This window comes from Tursiops truncatus, chromosome 4 (assembly GCF_011762595.2).
Source record: "Tursiops truncatus isolate mTurTru1 chromosome 4, mTurTru1.mat.Y, whole genome shotgun sequence".
In the NCBI taxonomy this organism is placed as follows: Eukaryota; Metazoa; Chordata; class Mammalia; order Artiodactyla; family Delphinidae; genus Tursiops; species Tursiops truncatus.
Genome location: NC_047037.1, coordinates 57,943,276 through 57,968,454, shown reverse-complemented (window position 1 = coordinate 57,968,454; position 25,179 = coordinate 57,943,276). Strand labels below are relative to the sequence as shown.

The 25,179-nt window shown below is 34.7% G+C and overlaps 1 protein-coding gene across 5 annotated transcripts in view; it reads right to left on the bottom strand.

Moving 5' to 3' along the window:
* FXR1 (FMR1 autosomal homolog 1) overlaps nt 1-25,179 on the bottom strand; it is a 56,225-nt gene that overhangs the window by 14,622 nt on the left and 16,424 nt on the right. For all 5 annotated transcript variants that reach the window (XM_019946141.3, XM_019946142.3, XM_073803925.1 and 2 more), the window contains exons 2-11: nt 24,299-24,351; nt 22,770-22,863; nt 14,124-14,195; nt 13,558-13,706; nt 13,235-13,328; nt 12,672-12,788; nt 11,188-11,358; nt 9,521-9,599; nt 5,775-5,884; nt 873-959 (exon numbers count right to left, since the gene is read on the bottom strand). In XM_019946141.3, coding sequence (XP_019801700.1) covers nt 873-959; nt 5,775-5,884; nt 9,521-9,599; nt 11,188-11,358; nt 12,672-12,788; nt 13,235-13,328; nt 13,558-13,706; nt 14,124-14,195; nt 22,770-22,863; nt 24,299-24,351 — 1,026 coding nt within the window. The remainder of the gene's footprint in view (nt 1-872; nt 960-5,774; nt 5,885-9,520; nt 9,600-11,187; nt 11,359-12,671; nt 12,789-13,234; nt 13,329-13,557; nt 13,707-14,123; nt 14,196-22,769; nt 22,864-24,298; nt 24,352-25,179) is intronic.

The following is a 25,179-nucleotide window of genomic DNA, read 5'->3' as shown; positions in this document are numbered from 1 at the left end:
GGGGATGTTCAACAGACAAGTGCTGAAATAACCTAGTTAAACAGCTAATAATTACATAAAATTACCAGATCTAGCCTTCCAGGAGTAAAAACTCTGCTAAATGAGGTAAGGTACCATTTATGACAGGTACTATTAATAACCTACTTTCCTATCAAAATAATGACACTTGAGTTGTGACCTAGATGAACTGGCAGACTTGGTCATTCAGAGAATGAGGTCATTACAGGATGTGAAGGTAAGGTGTCTAGAGAAAGCTCTTGGCTAAAAGGCAGAGTATTGGAAAGATGAGTTTTAAAAAAAGGAATGACATTATCAGGGGTGCTTTCAAAATATTAACACAGCAGCCAACGATATGAGTGACTAAAAGGAAAACATAACTAGAGACAGAGCAGTTGAGATACTATAAACAAGAAAAAAACAGCAGGAATAAGAAGAGTAGAAAATGACAATTCCAACTTATACGGAATTTCTTTTCTAAAACCTTTTCTCTTTATTCATCAACCCAGACAGACTATATTAAAAACAATGGTTAAGGATTATCAACTGATATCTATGGGGGTAGTACACATGATTCAGAGAATATCAGTTACCAAGAAAGCCCACCTTCATTCCTGGTTCTGTGTCCTATCTGCATCAAACACAAGAGTGACCATGTCTTAAACAGTACGGAAAGAAATGTAAAAGTACAGAGGGAAAGAGAAAAAATGTACACGAGGCCAATCATTTTACTACAGCAAAGGACTTTTAATATTCTCACGCAGAAAGAAAGGGCAAATATGAAGCTGAATTAACAAAAATATTTAAAGACTTAAAATTTATTACAAATATAAAGTTAAACATGTGGAGCAACATGATATGAACACTATACAAACCTTTAGATAAGCAATATGATACTCTAAAAGAACTTGCACATTTCCAATGCTTTCTTTAGTGCCAACAAATACAAATGGAACCATCCCCTGTAAGAAAACACAACATCCTCAGTATTTAATATTTATGTTTTCTAATTTCTAATTCAATCTAATCTTTTAAGTATATAAACCAACTTTTAAAGAAATTTACCATCAAACTGGCATGAATTTTCAGACTAGATATATCACTTTAGTAGTGCTTTCCTTAAAAACGTAATAAAACCCATTAGCCAGGTTATCCCTATATTATGTGCTCAGATAGCAAAACTTTCAACATGTATGTAATGGAAGGAGTACTTCGTGATCATTAATAGAAGCATCATCTACAGACTCTCAATATTTACACAATGTAAAGAAATTACTGATATGGGCAAGTAGTCACCAGTTATTAAAACAAATGAAAGGATTAACCCAGACCTGGTTTACTTAGCTGAATTTCAAAAGAGGAAGGTTTAAAAAAGTGAGGAGGAGAGTAAGATAATTTTTTTTTCCTTTATAGAAGTAAACTTCCAGCTTCCTACTGGCTAAGAGCAATGAACAGATCCTAAGTAAACACCCAATCACAGTGTCTTTCCTCATTTTCTTAATTTTACAGAATAGTTCCTAACAGTTATCTAAACAAACTGGCTTAACTTTGGATTCTAAATATGGAATTAAGTGTGGCTTAACTTTTTATTCTATGTAAGAAACTACTATGTGACTTATTTTCAAAATAATTTTTTTTTTTTTTTTTTTTTGTGGTACGCGGGCCCCTCACTGTTGTGGCCTCTCCCGTTGCGGAGCACAGGCTCCGGACGCGCAGGCTCAGCTGCCATGGCTCACGGGGCCCAGCCGCTCCGCAGTGTGTGGGATCTTCCCGGACCGGGGCACGAACCCGTGTCCCCTGCATCGGCAGGCGGACTCCCAACCACTGCGCCACCAGGGAAGCCCCAAAATAATTTTTTAAAAATTTAATTGAATTTTAGTATGGGAGATCAAAAAGAAGAAATGGACCAGGGCAGGTGCTAAGGCTACAGTACAGAGCACAGCTATCATGGAGCTTAAAGCGAGTGACTATAAGGAAGTAATTACAACTAGGAAGGCATGAAACAAGGGACTCTAACTTAAGCTTATTAGGAAGTGAGAAAGTCTTGACAGTGTCCTCAAAAATTCACATGCAGAAAACAGAGGATATAAAGTGAATAAAAGACACAGGGGAGGGGAAAAAAAGAGATCTAAAAAGTTTTAATCACATACTGTATTTCTGGGACTATATTATTTACGTTCATTATTTAATGTTCATTAAAAATTCACTTTAAGAAATATCCCAATTCTACAGCTGAGAAAACTATTTGCTCCCAGCCAATTTCATATCCAGTTACTTAATTCTAAACAACATCCACGTGTTAACTGCCAGAACCTATGCTAAGGAATAGGATAAATAAAGTCCCTGTTCTAAAGGTAATCACAATCTCAGAAAAGATAATAAACCTTCCTGTAATAATCTCATTGTACAGCATTAATGATATGAACTTTAAAAGCACAGGAATATTAGGTAGAATGTGAATTATGCCATCCCAGATGTGGAAATTTAGGGGAATTCATAAGAGTATTATTGTCATTTAAAGCCAATATTAAAAATAAATAGAATTTTACAAGTAGATAAAAACGGTAAAGTCTTTCCGAACAGCTGATCTGCAAGGATTAAGAGAAATAGAATGCCTTGACCCCCAACTGGAGATAGTAACCAATAGTTACCTCCAAAGAAAAGGAGCAGTAAAAAGGCATCCTTAACTGCACGTATTTTACCGACTATTTTAATAGGTATTATAACCCATTAAAACAAAAAAACTGGAGTAAAGAGTAAATGATTATTACTGAATATATGAGTTTACATCTAAGTTATTTCAGTGAAATTTCTAGATTTAAAAATATTTTTTAAACTGATTATTTATAGTTAACAGGTGACACTGAGATAAACTAGCACTCAGAAAAAAATAACGCTGATCCTGCTCCTGATAACATTACACCAAAAAAAAAAAAAAAAATTGGAGGGAAAAAACTAGAAATGCACTTCTGAACAATCTATGACCTGCCAAACATGACACAAAACTGCAGAAGTCAGAAGGCAAAAATATTTGCCACATACATAAAGAGACTAACTTACTCAAAATGCAAAAGCTTACACACTTCAGTAATAAAAAATGACAAAAAATATGCAAAGGACAATCTGTTTATAGAAAATGTCTTTCAAGCAAATGGAAAGATAATATGTACATCTTCTGGAATGGCACTAATTAAACTGTGATAAAACTCAGTATTGGCAAATATGTGGAATACAGACATTTTCTATACTGGTGGAGGAATGTGTGGGAAAACTAACAAGATCTAAAAATTTAAATGCCATATAGCCTTTGATCTAACAAATGCACTTCCAGGAATTTACTCTTCAGTCACAAGGGATCTTTGCTGCAACATTATTTTTAAGAGCAGAAGACACAAAAAGGCAACCTGACAAGTCTAAAATCTATTAGACATGATGGAAAGAGAAAGACATGGACAGGACATAAATATAATTTATTTTTTACACCATACCTTTCTGTGCTATTCTAACCTTTACATAAACCGTGTTTCTTTTACAATTAAAAACTCAAATCTAATCTTAAAAAACCTTAATTAACTGACTTTAAATATTTACCAGGTGCCTACTCTATACAGTTCATTATGCTAGGGAAGAAGGGAGAATATGAGAATTCAGATTTGATTTCTTGACTTCAAGGAGCTCCATACCTGGCTTAGAGACATAAGATAAACCAGAAAACAAAATAAAAGACTTAAAGAAAATCATTAAATACACAATTATATAGACAATAAAAGCTATGGTATACAGGTGGAAAGGTCATATTGGGCTAGAGGTGAGTCACCGAAGACTTCAGAGTAAACAAGTTATAAACTGAGTCTCCAGGGGATTTAGACAGCTTTTTTTCCTTTCTGTCTTTTTGGCCACGACACACAGCTTGCGAGATCTTAGTTCCCCAATGAGGGATAGAACCGAGGCCCACAGCAGTGAAAGTGCAGAGTCCTAAACACTGGACCGCCAGGGAATGCCCCTAGACAGCTTAAATTGTGAAATGGTGGCCCCAAATAAGCCAATATCAACCTTCAGATTTGTTTTCACATGCAATGTTTGGAAAATTGAAAAATTTTGTGTACTGTTTAGGTTTCCAGCTTTTCTTTAAAATATTGGAAGAAACAGCAACACATAATACATGCATTCCTACACAGCAACCAGATTAAACGTGAGCAGCATGTTTCTTTTATAGAAAGGCACAGTGTGCCCTCCCTTTCCTATCTTGTACATCCCAACTTGCTTCATAATTTACATAATGTGCTTGGTATCTTTTAGCATTTAAATTTCTTAACTCTGGCACAGAAATGGAGGTAACAATGACCAAAACTACAAACAAAGGAAAGTACAATAACTTCTTAATTTATGAAGGAGGGCCTAGAAGAATTAGCTTGCAACAAGATAGTAAATACTAGAAAGCAACTGGGAATAAGTCAAGCTAAGGGAAGACTAGATATTAGTATCAAGCTAAGAAATTAATAATTGAGTCATTAATGACCCTGCCCAGTAAACACCTTGATCTTCAGATCAATTTTAGGCAGTGGTTGTATGCCAAATGGATCACCATTATTTTATATAGTAAGTATAAATGGGGACAGTGCCAATTATAACAGTATGACACCCTCAATTTTAATCCTCATCTTAAATTCAATAAAAAATGGGGTTTCCCCCCCATTTGGTGCATGGTGTTTGCTTAAGAATAAGTTAAAATTACTTGAGGTTCACAGCAGTTTTTGAAGCAGTGTAGGATGAAATCAATCCACAAGTACTCATTTGTATAATAGTAAGACATTTCTTTTCTCTCATTTGTTTTTAAGTGTGTATTTTACCTCCACATTCTAACTAATTAAAAGGAATAAAGAAAATGGTATCTTTCATAGGCATCTTTACAACATCAAATACCAGCTGTGAGGCTATTTATCTGAGCCAAAATCTACAACTTTCTCTGTGTGTGTGTGTGTGTGTGTCTCTCTGTCTATTTATTTATTTATTTAAAAAAAAACTTACTCTGCCCGATAGGCAAACAAACTCTCTAGTTATCGTGCAAAACTGAGGAAGGTGTGAATGTACTGCTTTCTGGGAGATAATATGGGGGAAAATCCTTGCCTTATGTTCAGACATGCAACTTATACAGAGTTGACCACTGGAGCCACAAAGGTGAGAGATGCTTACAGTGGTGGATGAGAAGGAAAAATACAGCACTGTGGACAAGACATCAACATGTAAGAAAAAGACTGAAAAAGAAATTTCAGAAAGTTGGTATCAGAATTACTAGTAACATAAAGCTTAAAGATTTCAATTAAAAAATGGTTAGGGCTTACAAATTCTAAAAAAAAAGTCAAGGAAGTGTTACATATCAAGAATTCCTTCACAGACGACTGTTTTGTTTAGAATATCAAATTCTTTACACTCTAAGTACAAAAAAAAAGAACTGTTAGGATTATCAGTCTTTTTTATTTCTCCCCCCAAAACTGGCTTTTTTACTGACATACTGAGAAACCAACCAAGAGCCCAAGGCCAACAACTGAAAGATGACTTGTTTTCTAAGTGTGTTAAGCAACATTGTAAGGAACAGAACTTTTTAAAAAAGAAAAATCTGCTGCAGAGCATAAGCAGTTCACCGGATATAACTTTCCTAAAACAATTTTCAAAATATAAAAAATAGTACTGTAAGTCAACCAGAAAAAGAATGGGGGGCGGGGGGGGGGGGAGGAGGGAGACACACGACACAAGCAAATTATGTTTTAAATACTTACATCTTCTCTAGGTAGTTTATTTTCATTGTCTCCTTCAATTCTCACCCGAACCACACCAGATTTGTCTACTATTTCTTGAATAACTTTGCCATTCTTCCCAATTACTTTTCCTTTAATAAGAGAAAACATATATACTGGTAAGTTAAAAACCAACACTGCTTATCATTTCAACACCAGCCCAAATAATTTGACTTACTATCAAATTATAAAAACCAAGCAAAACTTCATCTTCTTACTCTCAATTAACTCACCCTAAAGACCACTGAGGAACTTTATCCTTGGTATGAAAACTTCACTTCAGTACTCCCAAGGCAACTACTGTTAACTGAGATTGACAGTGCCACTCACAATGTAAGCCATTTTCAATGTCTAAGTATTTTTTAATATGTTCTATATTATTTTTAAAATATCAAGTCATATCCATTTATTTCAAAAACTTGGATATATAAATGAAGGCAAAAAGAAAACTTTTATTTTGGCATTAATCACATCAATTTGTTTACATTTATGACATATTACATATATTATTATTCAAACAACTAACGAAGTCATCAATCTGGCTTTTAAGTTCCTACTTGTTCAAAAGACACCTGTGACTTCAAGATTCTTTTAAAATGAATATTCTCTTCACCAAAATAAAATGTTGACATTTAACAAGTATTACATTTTACACCTGTAAGTTTTTAAAGTACTGCAGAAGTGTACAACTACATACAACATGTATATGGTTTGCTGTCTTCCTAGATACGAAATACTGTAAAATGACATAAATTCAAATTATTTACCTTCTCCACACTTAACTTGTAAGTCTGTCACATAGTAGTTATTGAGTATCCAATAATTAGAGGAGAAACTAAAAGGAGGACACGAAGATGCTCTTCCCCTTAGGAACTCACTTGTTATAAAGCTAACATACACCCATAAAGTAACAAAGCAATACTGGGTAGTGTTACCTGGTAACAGAAGTAAATGTTCAAGTAACTACCAGTGTATGGAATAGATGTATCCTAAGTTAACAGCAACATCTTATTTGTTAAGTCCAAATCCTCAATTAATTAAAATTTTATACTATATCAGCAATCTATTTCCACAATAAATTCATTTTGGTTGAAAGAGGTTAAAATGTAAGTTTCTCCTATTGCATGCTTGAGAGAACAGTTCTCAATAAAGAATAAATAAGGGGGGAAGGAGATAAATAAGGAAACAATGGCAACAATAAGCCGGTCAATACAGCAGACACTACTATAGGATTTTCAAACCTCCTTGCCCAATAACCCTAAATTTAAAAGCACCAGCAATTAACAGGTAAAAAGAAAAAACAAAGGAGTAGGACAGGGAAGTCACATGATGTATGTCTTCTCTGAGCAGCCCTAGCAGCAGCATATAAAAGCAACCTTCATGTTAACACAGTGAAGCTCAAGCAGCAACTCCATCCTTGACCCTGCTAAAAATAAGCAAATATCTTTTCGAAAAAACAAAAATCAGATTGATATATCATACCCCCTCCCCCAAATCTTTACCCCTTCCTTCTTGTGAACTATACCAGTGGTGAGTGAATATCCATCACCCTTCTGGGGTCTGTGGCAAGGACCTACCTGCAAGTTTTATTTAGTCCCACCAGAGACCTTCAGTATTTTAACTGATCATTTCCACAGTTTAAATTCCAAAGCATATTGACAAACTGAAGCAGACCTGTAGTATAATTTGAGCACTGAGCATAAATGCTGAAGGGACAGAGTAGAGAAGTGATTAAGGAAGGCTTCCAGGAGGTGAAAAGTTTCAATTAATTTTCAAATCAATGTTCATGTAATACTTTCGATTTGGGAAGGGTGGGAATGGTCAACAAGTCTAGAACCCTTGGAACCTGAATATGTGCAGAAATCCTCTCTGAAACTTACCTACCAAGTAGTCCTCATTCCCATTTATGTCTCAGTCCTCTTTTTTTTCTCTTTCACTTGGACTAAGAAGGTACTATTTTTCAAAACACTGCTTCAACCAGAAAACATTTTGGAGGAAGATGTAGTACTACTATTATACACACCAACCAACTGAAGTCCTTACTTCTGAGTATTTCACCAACGCATAATAGTTGCTAATATTTATTTTCTAAACAGTAAACAAACAACCCAAATCACCAAAGCCAACCAAGCCAGGGTGGAGGAAAAAAAGAGACATGACAGGTACTCACATCACTGCACAGATAAATGAATAAAGAGAAAAATCTGAGAGCTACAAATACACCCAATTTCCTTATTTCTGAAGTATCAGGAATTTTTACTTAAAATTAACACTACCACAAATTCTACAAGACCAAGGCTATCTTCTATAGAATTGTTGGGCTGGAAAGAACCCTGACTCCCTTGGACACACTCACCTCCAAATCATTTTTACAAGTGAAGAAATCTTAAGTTAAATTATGTTCTGTAAAAGCAGCAACCAAAATGTTAGTACTGATAGCTGTCAATAATAGAGTATTATATAAACAACAAGGGGGATCATTTTCAAAAGCAGCTTTCTTGTCAAAGGCAATTTCATTAGGCAACAATAAACATTTGGTAACTTTTTGTTATCTTAACATTTATTATAATTATGTACAATTCCTGAGACTTACATTTAATTGTAACCTCTCAACTCATAATCTCCAGCAATTCAGTGTACAGTGAACAGTGGTTTCTAAGAACAGATTAAGTGGAGCTTTCTTAACTGGTAGTATATATCATACCCATCCAAACGTTTGGGCAGAAGTGAAAAGATTTTTATATAGTTGAACACCATGAAACTGTCCAAATTCTTGCGTTGTACACTATTATCCCAAGTGCACTACTTTTTACTGGCCAAAACAAACATCTTTTTTAATAGTAGAAGTATTTTTTTTTTTAATTTTCACCTACTAATGTTTTACGGAATTTGACAAGTAAAACATGTATAGAATCTTCCTATAGGCGTAACTATATATAAATGGAGCCCAAGGGGCTCTAACTATTTAAGGTCAAAAAACTAATGAGATTCAATAGATGACCAAAAAAATCATAAAAAACCATTCCCCTAGTAAATTTTGCTACATCATGTTGATGCTTTATTTATGTCAAACTTTTAGGATAATCACTAAGTATTTAACATGTGACCAAAGCTTCTCCCATATGTCTCAAACAGCATTTTAAAAGACAGCACAGATGTAGAGGATAATAACAAAGCTGTTAAACAACTAATCCCAAGCTATAATTCTCATTTAACTGCACCTTCAAATTCAAAAATCGCCACTTAACTTAATAACCCATGGGCGCAGCAGTTTTCACTAAGTGTCAAAAACTTAATAGTGAAACCTCCCCTCATATCATCATCACCATCCTTCTCTCCTGCCTATGACTTCTTAAACTTTATTCTATGCCTTTGCAACAACTATTACTTACTCGAGGCCTACTGTGTAGAAGTTTATTACCCTATTGTTAGTCCATTCTTACTTTTTCTTCTACATTAAACAGAAGAAAAAAATTACCACAAATACCTTCTCAAAAAGTACTATGACAATTTTGATGGATATATGAATGATAAAGACATCAAGCAAATGAAAATATTAAGAAAGAGGCCAAAGGATGAAAAGGCTTAAGAAAAACTATAATGACAAACTGTTATAAAAATAATACTCTACATAACTTTAAGATATCAGAAAACTCTAATTTTCAATTAAGTCACTGTACGTAATTAAGTAACATTTAACTTATTTAACATTTAGCAGAAGTACTTACCAACAAGATTCCTAGGAACCTGAATAAAATCCTCCACAAATTCCAAAAAACCTCTAGCCTTTTTTACAGCATCAGCACTCTGGTGGGGAGAGAGGGGAAACAAACATGAAATTCAACCTTGAAGAAACCCACAATCCACAACAAAAATAAAATAAGAAAAACTGAATTATTACACTCTAGTACAAGATTCTGCTCAGACCACCAGAGTGACATTTCAAGTCAAATAATTCATGAAGTATTTTTCCAAAAAAAGTCACAGTAATCACTGAACAGCTAGGAAAGAGTCTTTTACAACCAAAATATGTTAGACATCTCTAAGGTCCCTTTTAAGCTCCTGAGAAAATTAAGAGAGTTTAACTTACTTACATTAGCCAAATTTAACCCAATCCTAAATACATCTGGCCCACACTCCTATGCTGAATTCTCCAGGTGAATGTTAAAAAAAAAATTGTTCAGGGCTTCCCTGGTGGCGCAGTGGTTGAGAGTCCGCCTGCTGATGTAGGGGGCGCGGGTTCGTGCCCCAGTCCGGGAGGATCCCACATGCCGCGGAGCAGCTGGACCTGTGAGCCATGGCCACTGGGCCTGTGCGTCCGGAGCCTGTGCTCCGCAACGGGAGAGGCCACAACAGTGAGAGGCCCACACACCGCAAAAAAAAAAAAAAAAAAAATTGTTCATGTTGTCTGTACTATCTGCATTGTTTTTTCATTCTCAACGTAAGAAATGATTTAAAAGGTTGTTTCTGCAGATGCATTTAAAAAAAAATTACCTACTGATAACATCATTAAAATTCCTAATCGCTAATGGTTATGATTTTAAAAGACCAGAAGATGGGGGCGGGGGTGTCTTCACCAAAAGGAATTTATAGTCTAGTAACAGTTAACTTCCACTTCTAATGTTTGTCCTTTAATAACCACAGGTCAAGTATGTTGTGTGCTCCCTGTATTATACACAGCAAAAAATTTTAAACCATATTTAATCCTCATAAACTGTAAGGTAAGCACTATTAATATTCTCATTTTACAATTCAGAAAATTACACAGGGAAGCTGAGTAACTTTCTCCAAGCCCCCTCAAAGTGGTAGAGACAAAATTCCAATTCAGGCAGTATGGCTCCAAAGCCTTTCATCTCAATTACTTTGTTATACTGCCCACTTCTAACAGTTTCGGAAGTAAAAATCAGGCCTCTAGTAAGATTTACTATATGACTCAAATGAAAAGTCAAGAATTGAAATTATCACCCCCAAAAAACTCATTTTCTCTAATGTGAAGGATGGTCTCAATGAAGAAAAGTCTGATTTATTTTTCCAATTATTTTCCTGTCCACACAGATGTCACAATTAACCAGTGACAAAATATTATTCAAATTCAAGTTCTACAAAAGCTATTCTATTATATGCTATTTATAACTGCCAGTGCCCGACAGTAAGCACTCAAAAAATATTTGAATAAATTATCTGTAATGCACATAAAACAGTAAAATTCAGAAGCAGCTGATTAAGTAACTTTTGAGAAGAGTACACACTAAACACAACCTTTAATCCACCTACATACATGCAACGATTGCCAGGCTGATTAATTTAAAGCGTTTCACCCTTCGGAAACTGAAATTCCAGACAATAGGTAATATGTTATAGGAAAGTTACCCAAGGTGGGGGGCAAACAGCTTACCTCGCCGTAGATTCTAAATGTTCCAGTATCTTCATCTAGCTCAATAGCTGTAACTCCAGGAACCTTTCTAGCTTGTTGTATGTTACTACCATGTGTTCCTATTGCCAGGCCCATCAAATCTTCTCTCACAACAAATTCCTCATGAAAAGCTGCTGCAAGTTGCTTTGTGCACTAGTAAAAGAGGCAAATTATACTTTATTATAAAAGATCAAAAAAAATTTTTGTACACCCATGTTCATAGTATTATTCACAACAGTCAAGAGGAAAAAGCAACCCACCTGTCCACTGAATGATGAATGATAAACAAAATGTGATTATGTGAGTAAAACCAGAATTATTCAGCCTTAAAAAGGAAATTCTGATACATGCTATGACATGGACAAACATTGAGGACATTATGCTTAGTGAAATAAGCCAGTCACAAAAAGACAAATACTACATGATTCCACTTACGAAAGGTATTTAGAGTACTCAAATTTATAGAAACAAAGTAGAACGGTGGTGAGCTGGGGCTGGGAGGAAGGGGAAATGGGAAGTTGTTTAATGGACACAGAGTTTCACTTTTGCAAGATGAAAAGGTTCTGAAGATCGGTTGATCAACAATGTGAATACACTTCTCAACACTATCAACTGCACACTTAAAAATGGTTAGGATGGTAAATCTTATGTTTATTTCACTATAATTTTTTTTAAAAAAGAAAAAGAACTAAGAAAAAAAGGAATAAAGGAAATTCATTTGGGGTCATATAATGGAAGGGGAAAAAAGGTCGACCCATCTATTTAATCATGGTCACAGAAAACAGTAATTCTAAAACAATTTTCCAGAATTACTGATACAGGAAGCTCTCCAATTCAGATGATTTGTGTTTCAAAACTCATTCACATATCCCTTGTTTGGAACTTTTAAAGTAATAAGGGCATTCGTGTACTTATCCTAAAGATAAACGTACCCCAATTTCTCTAAGACAGCGTGTGTGCACAAGTGCGTGTGGGAGGGGGTGGGGGGAACACATCTCCTAATAGTATGGCAGCGAAGAAGAGGAGAAAACAGGAATACCTTAGGATGGAGAGAAGCAATGACAGGCTCTTTTTTAAAACTATAAGCCACGTATCCTCCTCTCTTCTTACCCAGTTGTTGTTATAGTGAACCAGTTACTAAGGAAATGCATTGTGACTGATACAGGACAGTAAAAACCAGCAATAAAGTTCTACTGGAAATCCCTAGGGAGTTTTTAAGCTCTTTGGCACCTGTCATCCAAGTTCTAACAAATAACAGGAATTTAGCAGACAAAAGGCTATGTTTGACAAAAGTAATAGAAAAAAGTAATTCTTCTAAGGACACAATGACTCCAGTTATTAGCCATAAAACAGGTCCCAAGTTGCCTTACCTAACAGTCAAGTAGTTTCAGCCATGGAACTTGAATAATATACTCATGAAACTAAATGGGACACGCAAAAAACCTTTTACAAGTAAACCCACTTACTTCTAAATGCTTAGTGGCCTCTTCATTTCTGGACATAAGCATCAACTTCGTACGAATACTTCGCAAATGCATGTCACTCAAAATATTTACTCTCTTAACAGTTGCTTCACTGGCAGACTATAAACACACAAGTTAATCACTCAAAAACTTAAATCCTTTTTCAAGGTAATACAAACACAACCTTCCACATAAGGCCTTTCTTGATTTTCGTCTACTATACTTATCTCCTCACCTAACATGCACCGCCCCTCGCCACAAGTTAATCTTACTTTGCTTTCTTAATTTCCATATTACTTAGATCTGCTCTTCAAATTATGATTGGGGGGCGCAGGTAGAATCCAGGATCCCATATATTAAGGATTTTATGATGTAAAGAATATTATATTGATTTTTCCTCCTTACTCCAGGAGAAATTTACAAATTAACTTTATAACTGCAAAAAAATTTCTCCCACACTGTATTTTAATAAGGTCACTATAAAACAAGTTAGCTTTTATCTTTTGAAATATTTATAAAATCTGTACAATATTCATTATCTACCTTAAAATATGGAGTTACCTTACCAGTATCATTAGCTGTGTGGTTTCTGGATGGTAAAAAATTCTGCATGCTCCTACTGCTTTCTTAAAATCTTTATGTGCATTTTCATTAGCACACCTAGGGAGAAAGTAATTCATGGGTAAGACCTAAATAATAGGTTAAATTTAGAAGGCAATTATAATGAAAACTCAGTATTTCATTTTAACACCACCCATTAAAACTTTTGTTTGTTAAAAAGATTTTCTATCACAGTTTTTGACTGGGCATCTGGGGAAAAAAGTTCTTTGTAGCACTGAAAAATCCTCTTGATTCACAAATCAATTCAACAGTAAACAAAATTACTCACGCCTCTCTCAAATCCTCAGGAACATCCACTGTGCATTTAAAGAAGGTATTTTTTTTGACAGTTTTATTTTGATTGACAGGCCGAAGTCGTTCAAATGTGACTATTTCATTGTAAGTGGCATCACAAGCAGCATATTCAATGACATAAAACTAAAAGACATCAAAATATTTTAAAAATCCCATCTGAACAAAAATAATGAGCTTTAAATGAAGTTCTAATTACCTTGCTCAGCTTAACCAGTAGACCCTCCCCCTTGTGGCACAAATACTAAAGCACAGCTTAGTTACATCAATCTGATTTGCCTAAACTAGATTATACATTCTTACAAGCATGAACTATGGTGGTCCTCACACACCTGCGTTATTTATACCTCTGGAGAGCAGCTTTGGTGTTTGCAAATCCAGAACACAAATATAAATTACTGGTCTCATGACTTTTTGAAAGGCATGATTAACTATTTCTGAAGTAGGCTTTTAACAACTAAGAGTTAGAGTAACATTTACAGAACCAAGAGTGGAGGTATTTCCTTGAAAATCAGTCACAAAGCAAGTTTCAACATCACTTACTTCTCCTTTCATCATTCGAACTTTAGCCAACCACCATCCACATGGTTCTTGATCATTTGCTCTTGAATACACCTGACAAGAAAAAAAATGCCCTTATTCCTTCATCCAAAAAGATTTCAACACTATAGACAATGAAGTGCAAACTTCCATTAAAATCAAGAATCAAAAATTTTATTGTGAAGAATAATACAAAGAATAGCCCCTGCTCACCGCAACTAGAGAAAGCCCGCGCACAGCAACAAAGACCCAACACAGCCCAAAATAAATTAATCAAAAAAAAAATTGTGAACAAAATGAAACTGATGTACTAAACATGATTTAATAAAAGTTATATACGCTTAAATTTTACTACTGAAAAATAAAACTGAACCCTCTTTGGGCAATTTGGCTCCTTGGAAATCGAATTCCAAATTCAAGAGGGTTTACTAAACATAAATATTATTATTTTTTAAAGAGATTTATTTATTTATTTATTTATTTATTTTGGCTGCATTGGGTCTTCGTTGCTGCACAGGCTTTCTGTAGTTGTGGCAAGCAGGAGCTACTCTTCATTGCGGTACGCAGGCTTCTCATTGCAATGGCTTCTCTTGCTGCGGAGCACGGGCTCTAGGCGCGGAGGCTTGGTAGCTGTGGCTCGCGGGCTCTAGAGCGCAGGCTCAGTAGTTGTGGCGCACGGGCTTAGTTGCTCCATAGCATGTGGGATCTTCCTGGACCAGGGATGGAACCCGTGTCCCCTGCATTGGCAGGCGGATTCTTAACCACTGTGCCACCAGGGAAGTCCCAATAAGTATTATTTTAAAGAAATGCTTCTTACAAGACAGTTTTATATAGTGTAAAACATAGGTCTTTCAGTTTCTGTCAGCACTGTTCATCTTCGAGCATGGCATTCTGATGATTCAAGTATCAGAAGTAAGGATAAGCTAGAACCTTAATAAGATGTATTTTAAATCTGTTATCAGTATTTATAAAATGCTGAAATTAAGAACTGTTTTTAGAAAGTTTTTAAGATTTCTTCCTATTTTAAAATTCCTTCAAGGTATGACATTTAAATCCCTTGCTGAGGAACTTAAATGTACTAAAAGTCTAACAAAAAAATTATACACACATTTAGTCCATCTAGCAGAGTACATACCTTACAAAACCTCCTATGCAAAACAAACCCTGTATCTTACGTATTCTATAATTATCAAGTATTTTGAAATATAATACATTAGAAAAGTTTCCATTGAGAATTAGAGTTATTTCTTACGACACAGCAGTTTGTTTGATATATTTTCAATACATGAGAAAGTGGGGGGGGGGGGCTGGGAAGAGATGACTAAGAAACACTCACAAAAATCTTGATTAAACTAAGGTTGCCCCTACACAGGTGGACAGAGAAATCTACCAATCAATACATGTTAACAGCCATTTGTGAAATAATGTAAACAACTACTGATAGGCAAACAGTTTTGGAAAGCCTGAAGCTTCTATCAAGATGATAATGAGTAATCTTCGAAGTGGTGGAATACTGGAACTAAAAATAAATAAGCCAAAACTTCATGATCAACTTTACTGCATACCATGATTAGAGAAAAGCTGAGGGAAAAAAAGCGCCTATATACCAATGAAGCTCCAGTGAACTCAATTTTAGCTTCTGCATTTCTTATGAGTAAATCTAACTATTTCTTGACTCTATCCTTTCTTCAAATCTTCCAAAATAAAAGAAATTTTTACCTTTTTTTTTTAGAATAGAATAAAACTCATTCTGTCTTGCAATTGTTATTAAGCATCCAATGAACCCTTACATAAATCTAAGACAGAATCCAGGAACCTTATTTTTCCTACATCCTAAAATACTCTGCCATCTTCTGTGACTAGAAAGAAACAGATGACGAAGAAATGCACATTAGTCAATCCAATTGGTTAAATATGAGAGTGGTGTAATTATAGGGCAAAGATGCTAACATTCTATTCGATAAAATTAGAAGCCATCAGAAGTTCCAAAATACAATCGACCCTTGAACAACAAAGGGGTTAAGGGTATCAACCCTCCATGCAGTTGAAAGCTGAGTGTAACACAGACGGCCTTCTGTATATGCAGTTCCACATCTGCAAACTCAACCAACCACTGATCATGCAGTACTGTAGCACTTTCCACTGAAAATAATCTGAGTGGGAATTCCCTGGTGGCCCAGTGGTCAAGACTCTACATTTTCACTGCTGAGGGCCCATGTTCAATCTCTGGTCAGGGAACTAAGACTTCCACAAGCCGCACGGGGGGGATCCGAGTATACATGGACCCATGCAGTTCAAACCCATGTTGTTCAAGAGTCAACTGTATTCTTAAACCACTGCATTCTGATAATTCAAGTGTGTAAGATGAAACAGAAGAAATGATAAACTAGAACATACCAGAGATGGACTTTAAATCTGATATCAGCATTTACAAGATGGGTATGTTCTGGGTTTATGCATGATAGCTGATGAGCAATAAGTTAATATTCAGAAAACTTTGCTCATTTTAGGTACATGTATCGTCAAAAACCAGGAAAACATGAAATAAAAACTTGGATTTCTTTGTTTAAATGCTTATTAAAATATCTAATAATGTTTATCTTCACCATCCTTTTATTCTTACTTCTGTAAATTTATATGTAAAATGACTTAAAAATATAAAAAAACAATAAAAATGGCCCATTAGACTCAAATGGTAAGTGCTATTTTCCCTAGTATACTGAGAATTAAAAAAAACAAAAAGAAAACCCTGAGAACAAGAAGGAAAGTGCCCTTTCCAAGCACTATCTTAGAAAGGCAGTTCAGCTAAACAGACTGGTATATCTCTTGTTGATCTACAGTGGATGGGTGCCTCAAGCTTGAATGCTGAAAAATGCGTCTTAAAATAAACTACCTGTTCTGTTTCACCAAAGAATACCCGTCTAGGAATCTGGCTTTCTATGTAAGTTTACCTACAAAAAAGAATAAAACATTGTGGACTGTCTTGCAGCTTTAGTTCTCACTGAACATTAAAATGCTGGATTCCATTTTATACTTACATCCATCTCTGTAAACTTCATTAATAACTGATCCCTGAAAGACAAAGCCTCTCTCATAAAGCCAAATTAATCTAAGCTCCTGGCTCAAATCAAAATGCTATGAATTTGCCTCCACTTTTGTGTTGTGGGTCAAATAACATCCTTTACAAAGTGAACAGTGTACTCAACACAATAAAAAGTCGTTTTAATAACCAAGTGTTAAAACCGCGCCCTAGCATACTACGTCCAAGATGTAGATTACTGAATTTATTTATGACTACATCATTGGAGTAAAAGCACCTCACAGAAATTCCTTTACTTCAGATTTCAACTCACTTAAATCCCCAAACTATTCCAAGAAAGCAATTCACACTCTAAGGCAATGGCCCTCATTTCTCTAACATTCTAAGTTTCTTCAAATCCAAGAAAGAGCTTTAAAAAAAGACTAAGGAGTGCCCATGAGAGACCTAAAAACACAACAGTACCCAGATTGAAGAAGGCTACAGTTTCATGGAAGAATTAAATTCCAAAAGCCTATTTCAGTATTCTTTCTACCAAATGAATCCAAGTCAAACCTTACTGGCCTCCAAATTCCAGCACACAACCAAATTATGACTTAAATGGAATTCCAGTCTGGATCCTAATGTTATCAGCTTTTCATTCAAGTTAATAATGTTCAACGATGCCTTTCAAAGTTATAACCAAATAGAAATAATGTGAACACCACCAGTAGACAATTTCTACCAGTTTTTACCTAATTCTAAATAATGTTAAGCATTAAACTGAATGCTTAATCATAATGACCTGTTTTACAACTACATGAAAGACATTTATTGAGTACTATTCATATCTATTTTATCTCATTACAATCTATGAAGAAATAGAAAATGTACATTAGGAAAGCAGGCTTAACATCTAGAAAACACTAATGTGATTTATCTACTTACACAACAGTTATTATCTCATTAGTATTTGTGGCTGATACTTTAACAAATGGGTTTCATAAGTCTTGGAAACTGCCCATTCCCCAAAAGAAAAAGATACAAGTAATAAAGAATATGTTCACCTATTCTTTAACATATGAGCATTCCCAAGCACTAAGACTAACAATGCTGACTTCGTATTATGAGAAAGACTAACTACAGACAGCTAAAATTTTCAGACTGGTTGCAAGAATCAAACTGATACATTTTTAAAGGTAAGATGTAAATTATACATGCATATTGTATTTGTCTTATAAGTAAAATACTAAATTAAAAAACTGTACGGTAAGGGGGCTTCCCTGGCAGTCCACTGGTTTAAGACCCTGTGCTTCCACTGCAGGGGGACTCGAGTTTGATCCCTGGTCAGGGAACTAAGATCCTGCATGCCATGCGGCATGGCCAAATTAAAAAAAGAAATTGTCAGGTAAGGGAGTGTTCTACATCAAATTATTCTTAATCCCTTTATTAAATTTCTCTCAAGGGACCTATCCCAAGATTATAACTAAATTATAAAGATGTAGAACCATAATGTCTATCTGCCATAAAAGATGGAAGAAAAGGCGTATGTCACAAGAACAAAAACTTGCCTATCCGTATTTCAACCAGAAGACTTCACAATTCAAAAAAAAAGTTTTTATATATCAAATATGTTAAGCCCAAGAGGAAAAACGTAAAAAGTCTTATAAAATTATCTATTAGCTTGAGATATCAGGCTTCCTATGTAACACGTTTGTGTGTGTTACTAACTTGCTGAATAAGGTAGGCATCTTATAATAAAAAATAAGGCACCTCACATGTGAAATCACTGGGTAAAAACTCTTTCTACTGCCCTTCCAATATCCCAGAACATTATACTATATATCCAGCTTAAGAGAATCTAAAGAACTCTTCATTTTCCCATCATCTCCAACTTTACAAGCTGAGAATTATTTTCTTAGCAATCTTTCTTTTTTGGTCATGCCATGCAGCTAGCCTGTGGGATCTTATTTCCCTGACCAGAGATCGAACCCAGGCCCTCAGCAGTGAAAGCACAGAGTCTTAACCACTGGACCACCAGGGAATTACCAATTTTCTTAGCAATCTTTAGTTAACAAAATCAACTATTAAGCAGACACTTATCAAAAAAAATTAATTATATTAAATACTTTAAAGATTTGAAAATATATGCCAGTTCTTATCAACACAAAGCCACCAATTAGGTTTAAAAATAAACCTTTGAGTCTTAGACTTTTCAAAACCAACTTTCTATTATAAGCCATATAACGTCTTCTTGAGGTCACTACCAGACACTAATTTATGTTTTATAATTTCATCTAAGTCTCATAAATTGGCTGGAAAGGGCAAGCCTGAAGTAGCCAAACATGTTTGTAAAGTAATAAAATTTTAGAGTAAGCCATGTGAAATCGCCAATATTTAACCATACCTGACCTACAAGAATGGGAAGTTCATATGGCTGAATTTTTTAGTTATTATTATTTTTTAATAGGAGCATAGCTGACTTACAATATTGTGTTAGTTTCAGGTATACAGCAAAGTGATTCAGTTTTGTATATATATATGTGTATATCTCTGTGTGTGTATATATACATATATATATGTGTATATGTTCTTTTTCAGATTCTTTTCCATTATAGGCTATTACAAAATATTGAATATAGTTCTGTGCTATACAGTAAGTCCTTGTTGTTTATTTTATATATAGTAGTGTGTATCTGTTAATCCCAAATTCCTAATTTATCCCCCACCCCTTCCCCTTTGGTAACCCAACTTTGTTTTGTACGTCTGTGAGTCTGTTTAGTAAATAAGTTCACTTATGTCATATTTTAGATTCCACATATAAGTGAGATCATATGGACTTCCTGGCGGTCCAGTGGTTAAGACTCCACATTTCCAATTCAGAGGGCATGGGTTCAATCCCTGGTCGGGGAACTAAGATCCCACATGCCGCCTGGCACAGCCAAAATATTAAAAAAGTAAGTCATATCATAAAACATTTGTCTTTGGCTTACTTCACTCAGTATGATTATCTCTAGCTCCATCCATGTTGCTGCAAATAGCATTCTTTCATTCTTTTTTATGGCTTAGTAATATCCCTGTGTGTGTGTGTGTGTGTGTGTGTGTGTGTGTGTGTACACCATATCTTCTTTATCTACTCATCTGCCAATGGACATTTAGGTTGCTTCCACGTCTTGGCTATTGTAAATAGTGCTGCTGTGAACACTGGGGTGCCTATATCTTTTCAAATCAGTTTTCTCCAGATATATGCCCAGGAATGGGATTGTTGGATCATATGGTAATTCTATTTTTAGTTTTTAAAGAAGCCTCTATACTGTTTTCCATAGTGGCTGCACCAATTTACATTCCCACCAACAGTGTAGGAGGGGTTCCTTTTCTCCACACCCTCTCTAGCATTTATTATTTACATAAGGACATTAACTCTTGCTTTTTTTGGGGGGGGGTGGTAAAAGCAAAAAACAACTTTCAATAATTTCAACAACTTCTAATTATGATACACCTATACGGAGAGGTATCATGGGGTGGTGAGAAAAAATGAGGTTAAATCTGTATGTGTAGAATGTGCAGACTTGAAAATGTCTATGGTATCTTAATTAACTGACTACAAAAATCACAAATAAAATGTATTCCCAATTTTTGTAACTTAAAAAAGCACACATATTCTTTATAAGTTCAAAGGAAAAAAATCTAAAGAGACATCTCTTAAATGAGACTTAAGCTGGGGTGGGCAGATAAGCACACCTAGATACCTACACTAAGAGGAAAGGTTCACTTTTTACTTTATGTAACTCTGTAACATTTCACTTTTTATATTAAGCTTTGTTACTTTGAATTTGGGGGGTGGGGAGCTTACATAAAGTTATTTGGCTCAAAATATAAAGCACTAACAACCATAATTCCTAAGCATTCATTCCATGGCATAAGAATAAATTCCTAACGCTGGCAAAAAAGCAAAACAAAAAAAGAAATCCACAGGTGGCAAGATTAATTTTAAACTTCTTCTCTATATAAATTTTCAAAAATTTCAAAAGCACAAAAAAATTACAAAGTAACAGTAATATCTTAATTCCAGACCATGATTCTCATTAATTTTAAGGAACAAATTTCACCAAGACTGAACCATAAAACAGAAAGTGAAATAAAACACTCTGTAATCATCAATTTCCAAATCATTCAATAAAGTTTTGTATACAACTGGGGAGGCGAGCCAGAAAGATGGTCCAGGAACTGGACAGGATCTTCCCAGATTGAGACTGAGGAAAAGCACACTGTAACAACACCCTCAGCGCTCCAAGTTTTTCCTTTAAACTGAGCCTTTACATTAACAATAACTGTCTGAACAACAATTTTTAAAATATGAAAAGCACTACTCACAGAAATGACCGCCACACATGTGGCACCCTGACACAATTAAGTTTATAACATGCTTTGATTTAGCAAAAGCAGAAGGATGCTTGCTCTAATTACCTAGAGCAAGAATTAAAATCTAGGCAAAATTTTAGAAAGTGAGTTCAAGTTGTTAGGAGTTGAAGTCCTACAATTTGACTTTCTAGCCTAACATCTACAATTAACTCAAAAGAAAATTTACCATTAAAAAAATTATGAAGAATAAAAATGGCAAGTAACTAAATGAGTTCATGTGCAAAGCACTCAGAACAGTGTATGGCACAAAGTACATACTGTTAAGTGTTTTTAGATAGCTGTTTCATCATTAAAGATTGACCCATGTTCCCAGTTCTCCTACCCCAACCTACATAAATTAGGTACAAATGAGATTTGAAAATCTCTTTCAACACTATCAAGACAACTCCTTGTGAGAAATACATTTTAGCATATTTGAGCTCCTTGGAGGTATCAGCTTCTTAAAAATCGAAAATCAAATTTTCTATCTCCAACAAACTCATTATGCTTCTATTTGACAATTATTTCCAAGTTTCTTTTTACATAACAGCAGGCATGTTAATCAAAAACAAATATAAAAGACAGACATTCAAGACCTACTAAGTGTGAAAAAAGCAAGATACAAAGAAGCAGTAAAATTTTTATTTTTTTAAAAGAGAAAAAAGGAAGAGCCTGAGAATATGTAAACCATGAAATGTGGTTTTTATCTCTGGACAGTGATTTTGGTTTTTTCCTTTTAAATTTTTCTGAGTATTTCTAGAATATTCAAAAAGGCAGTATGCTAATATTTCATATTGTTACACAGGAACTATATTAATGATCACTACAATAAAGGATAGCTACTAATACTGTACAAAGATACTGAGGAAAAAGCACAAGGCAAAACAGCAAAAAAGGAAAATAATGACCAACGTCATATAGTTGTCTCCGCCAGAATCTGTGCAAAACTCAAATGCACTATCGTCTTTAGTTCTCACATTATTTTCACTTTAGTCATTAAAAACAAAAAAACTTGACCAAGGCTAGAAACCTAAAAATGGTAGCATTGAGACATTAATCCCAGTTCTGGCTCCAAAACTCAAGCATTGCTACATTACACAGCCATTACCAATAGAAAGAATGGAGAAAAGGAATTAGATTTATTCTCTAACAGCTAAACAGATTTTCCAACAAGAATATTTATTTGAAACAAAAAAGTATGCACACAAGAAAATAAACTTGTAAATACATACCTCTACTTCATCTCCTTCACTAATTTCTTTTTTTATATCAGGTGGTGGTGGTAATCTAACTTCATTAAATGGAACCTGGCGTTCCGGTTGCCAACTGAAGGATTAGAAAAGGAATTAACAATTTTAAAATACATTATTCTAATACCCCTAATACAGAAGCTATGTAGTCTATGCTTAGTACTGTATATTTTTCAAATCAATCATTTAGCTGTCCCCAAAGAAAAACAACCTCTGTATTAAATCTTTTTCCAAGTAGTTTGCTGAGGTAGAACAGATTTTGCATGGCTCTTGGTGAAGTTTATAAATAGTTAACATCATTGACAATTATACATTGCTTCCAAATTACTCATCCTAAGGTAACAGTACATACATTATTCTGCAAATGAAGTAGGGTAAGTTCAGAGTAACGAACTGCTATAGTGGGATCAACTTATTACAAACACTTTTACCACTCAATGATTTATTAAGGAACACAATTTCAGAGATTATAAAATATAAGCTGCATAATTTCTTAGTGTACATGTTCACAGAAATATAGAAAACTACTCAATTATTCTGAATAGCTAAATTATGAAAGGATTTAATTTTCTTACACAGATAGAATTTCTTTTCTACAATGAACACATACATTGTAATTAAAACCTAGAGAAAACTTACTTTTAATCTTTGTAGCAAATACGAATGTGTTAAAACTACTACTTGAGCTGTTGCTTAATTTTTTGTGGGTTGTATTTTATAACTAAGTTGATAAAGCTAAAATGCTTTCCTACTTTAAGTTCTAATAGGTCATTCACATGCCTGGGAGGTAGAGCAGCACGTAAAATACTCCTATGGCTCCCCTGTGCCAACGCTGGGCAAAAAAGGAGACAAGTAAGACATTTGAGTGCTTTCTTTCATCTTTACTGTCTAAATGGCAGCTGCTAAAAGACAGAAATCATCTCAACACTTGTTTCTACAAGAAACAGCTGTTGGGCCGATAGCTATTCAGGCAGTTACAGAAGCAGCATAAAAGTGAAAGTTAACCAGTTTTCTTTTCTGACCTTCAATTATATAGTGCTCCTTTATAACCCTTCCTAACCAAGCCCAGAACACAGTCTTTAACGTTTTTAGCACAACTTACCTAACCTTTACAATATCTATACAACTTTTTATTATTCCTTACGAATAATCAAGCAATTAAAGACAGCCTAATACTTATCTACAGCATAATTTCAAAATTCTGCGTTTTTAAGAAGCATATTATAATCCCATTCGTGCCATCTATTTTTGCAAAAACTACTTACTGATTCACGTCCACATGTGATTTGACAAAGAAAGGGGTCATGGAAGAAGTGCCAAGTGAATTGTGAGCAGAAAACCAGGTGAAGTCACCAAGAACTAAAATTATTTGAACTCAAAGATAATCAAACCAAAGACCCCCACCCAAAAGCACACTCATTTTCCACTGGCAATAGAAACAGCCAAAAGCAAACAGTTTGGCACTACCAATCTTCAAAATTAGGATCTCTATCAATAAAAAAATAACTTACTTGTTCTCAAAAACAACTGTGAGAGAGTCTTCATGAACATCTTTGATAAATCCCTATAAAGAAATTAAAAGGAAATAAATATTCAATTAAATGTTACATTAACTCTAAACCACTATATTAGAGCTACAAAAATGACATGGAGTACTAATAATAACCCAGAGCTTGGAATAGGCTAATCTGGGTTTGATTTCCATCTCCATCATTCATGAGCTGTTTGACCTTGGCAATTACTTAACCTCTCTCTTTCATGATTACAAATGACATTAAATGACACTGTACTACTGTCAATCAGAAGAGCAATGTTCTCAACCTTAGCCAAATGCTTACACACTCTGAACCACTTGGTACTCAGCAAAAACTTTTCTGAAACGTCTTTATCATACTACACTCCATAATGTACACTATAAACTAATTAAATACACATACTTGCAGTACTTGGTTAAAACATGGCAAAAATGAGTACATCTGTTTACCTCATCTACCTCCCCAAATATTTAAACACTATGTGTCAGATATTATTTTAAGCAAATTAACAAACCAAAGACTAAGAAACAACCTGACGATGGAAAAACCAAAAAGCAAACAGATCAGCACTGCCACCCCAGAAAATCTTTGGAACTGAATATAGAAAGTCTTATAGAGGAAAAGGTAACCAATGAAGCTGAAAATAAAATCATTTTATTTTCAATCACCAATCACAGAATGTATATAAGTCATATATCCAGTCTCTCAGTACCCTCCTCCCACATTTGCTACTAAATTTTATGATTCTGTAATTTGGCCTTGATCTCTCTCCAGCTAGAAATACCTGTGATCAACTTGTGTATTATGGCAAATTTCAATGCATATATCTTCATGTGAGGTCTAAAACTCAAGATACT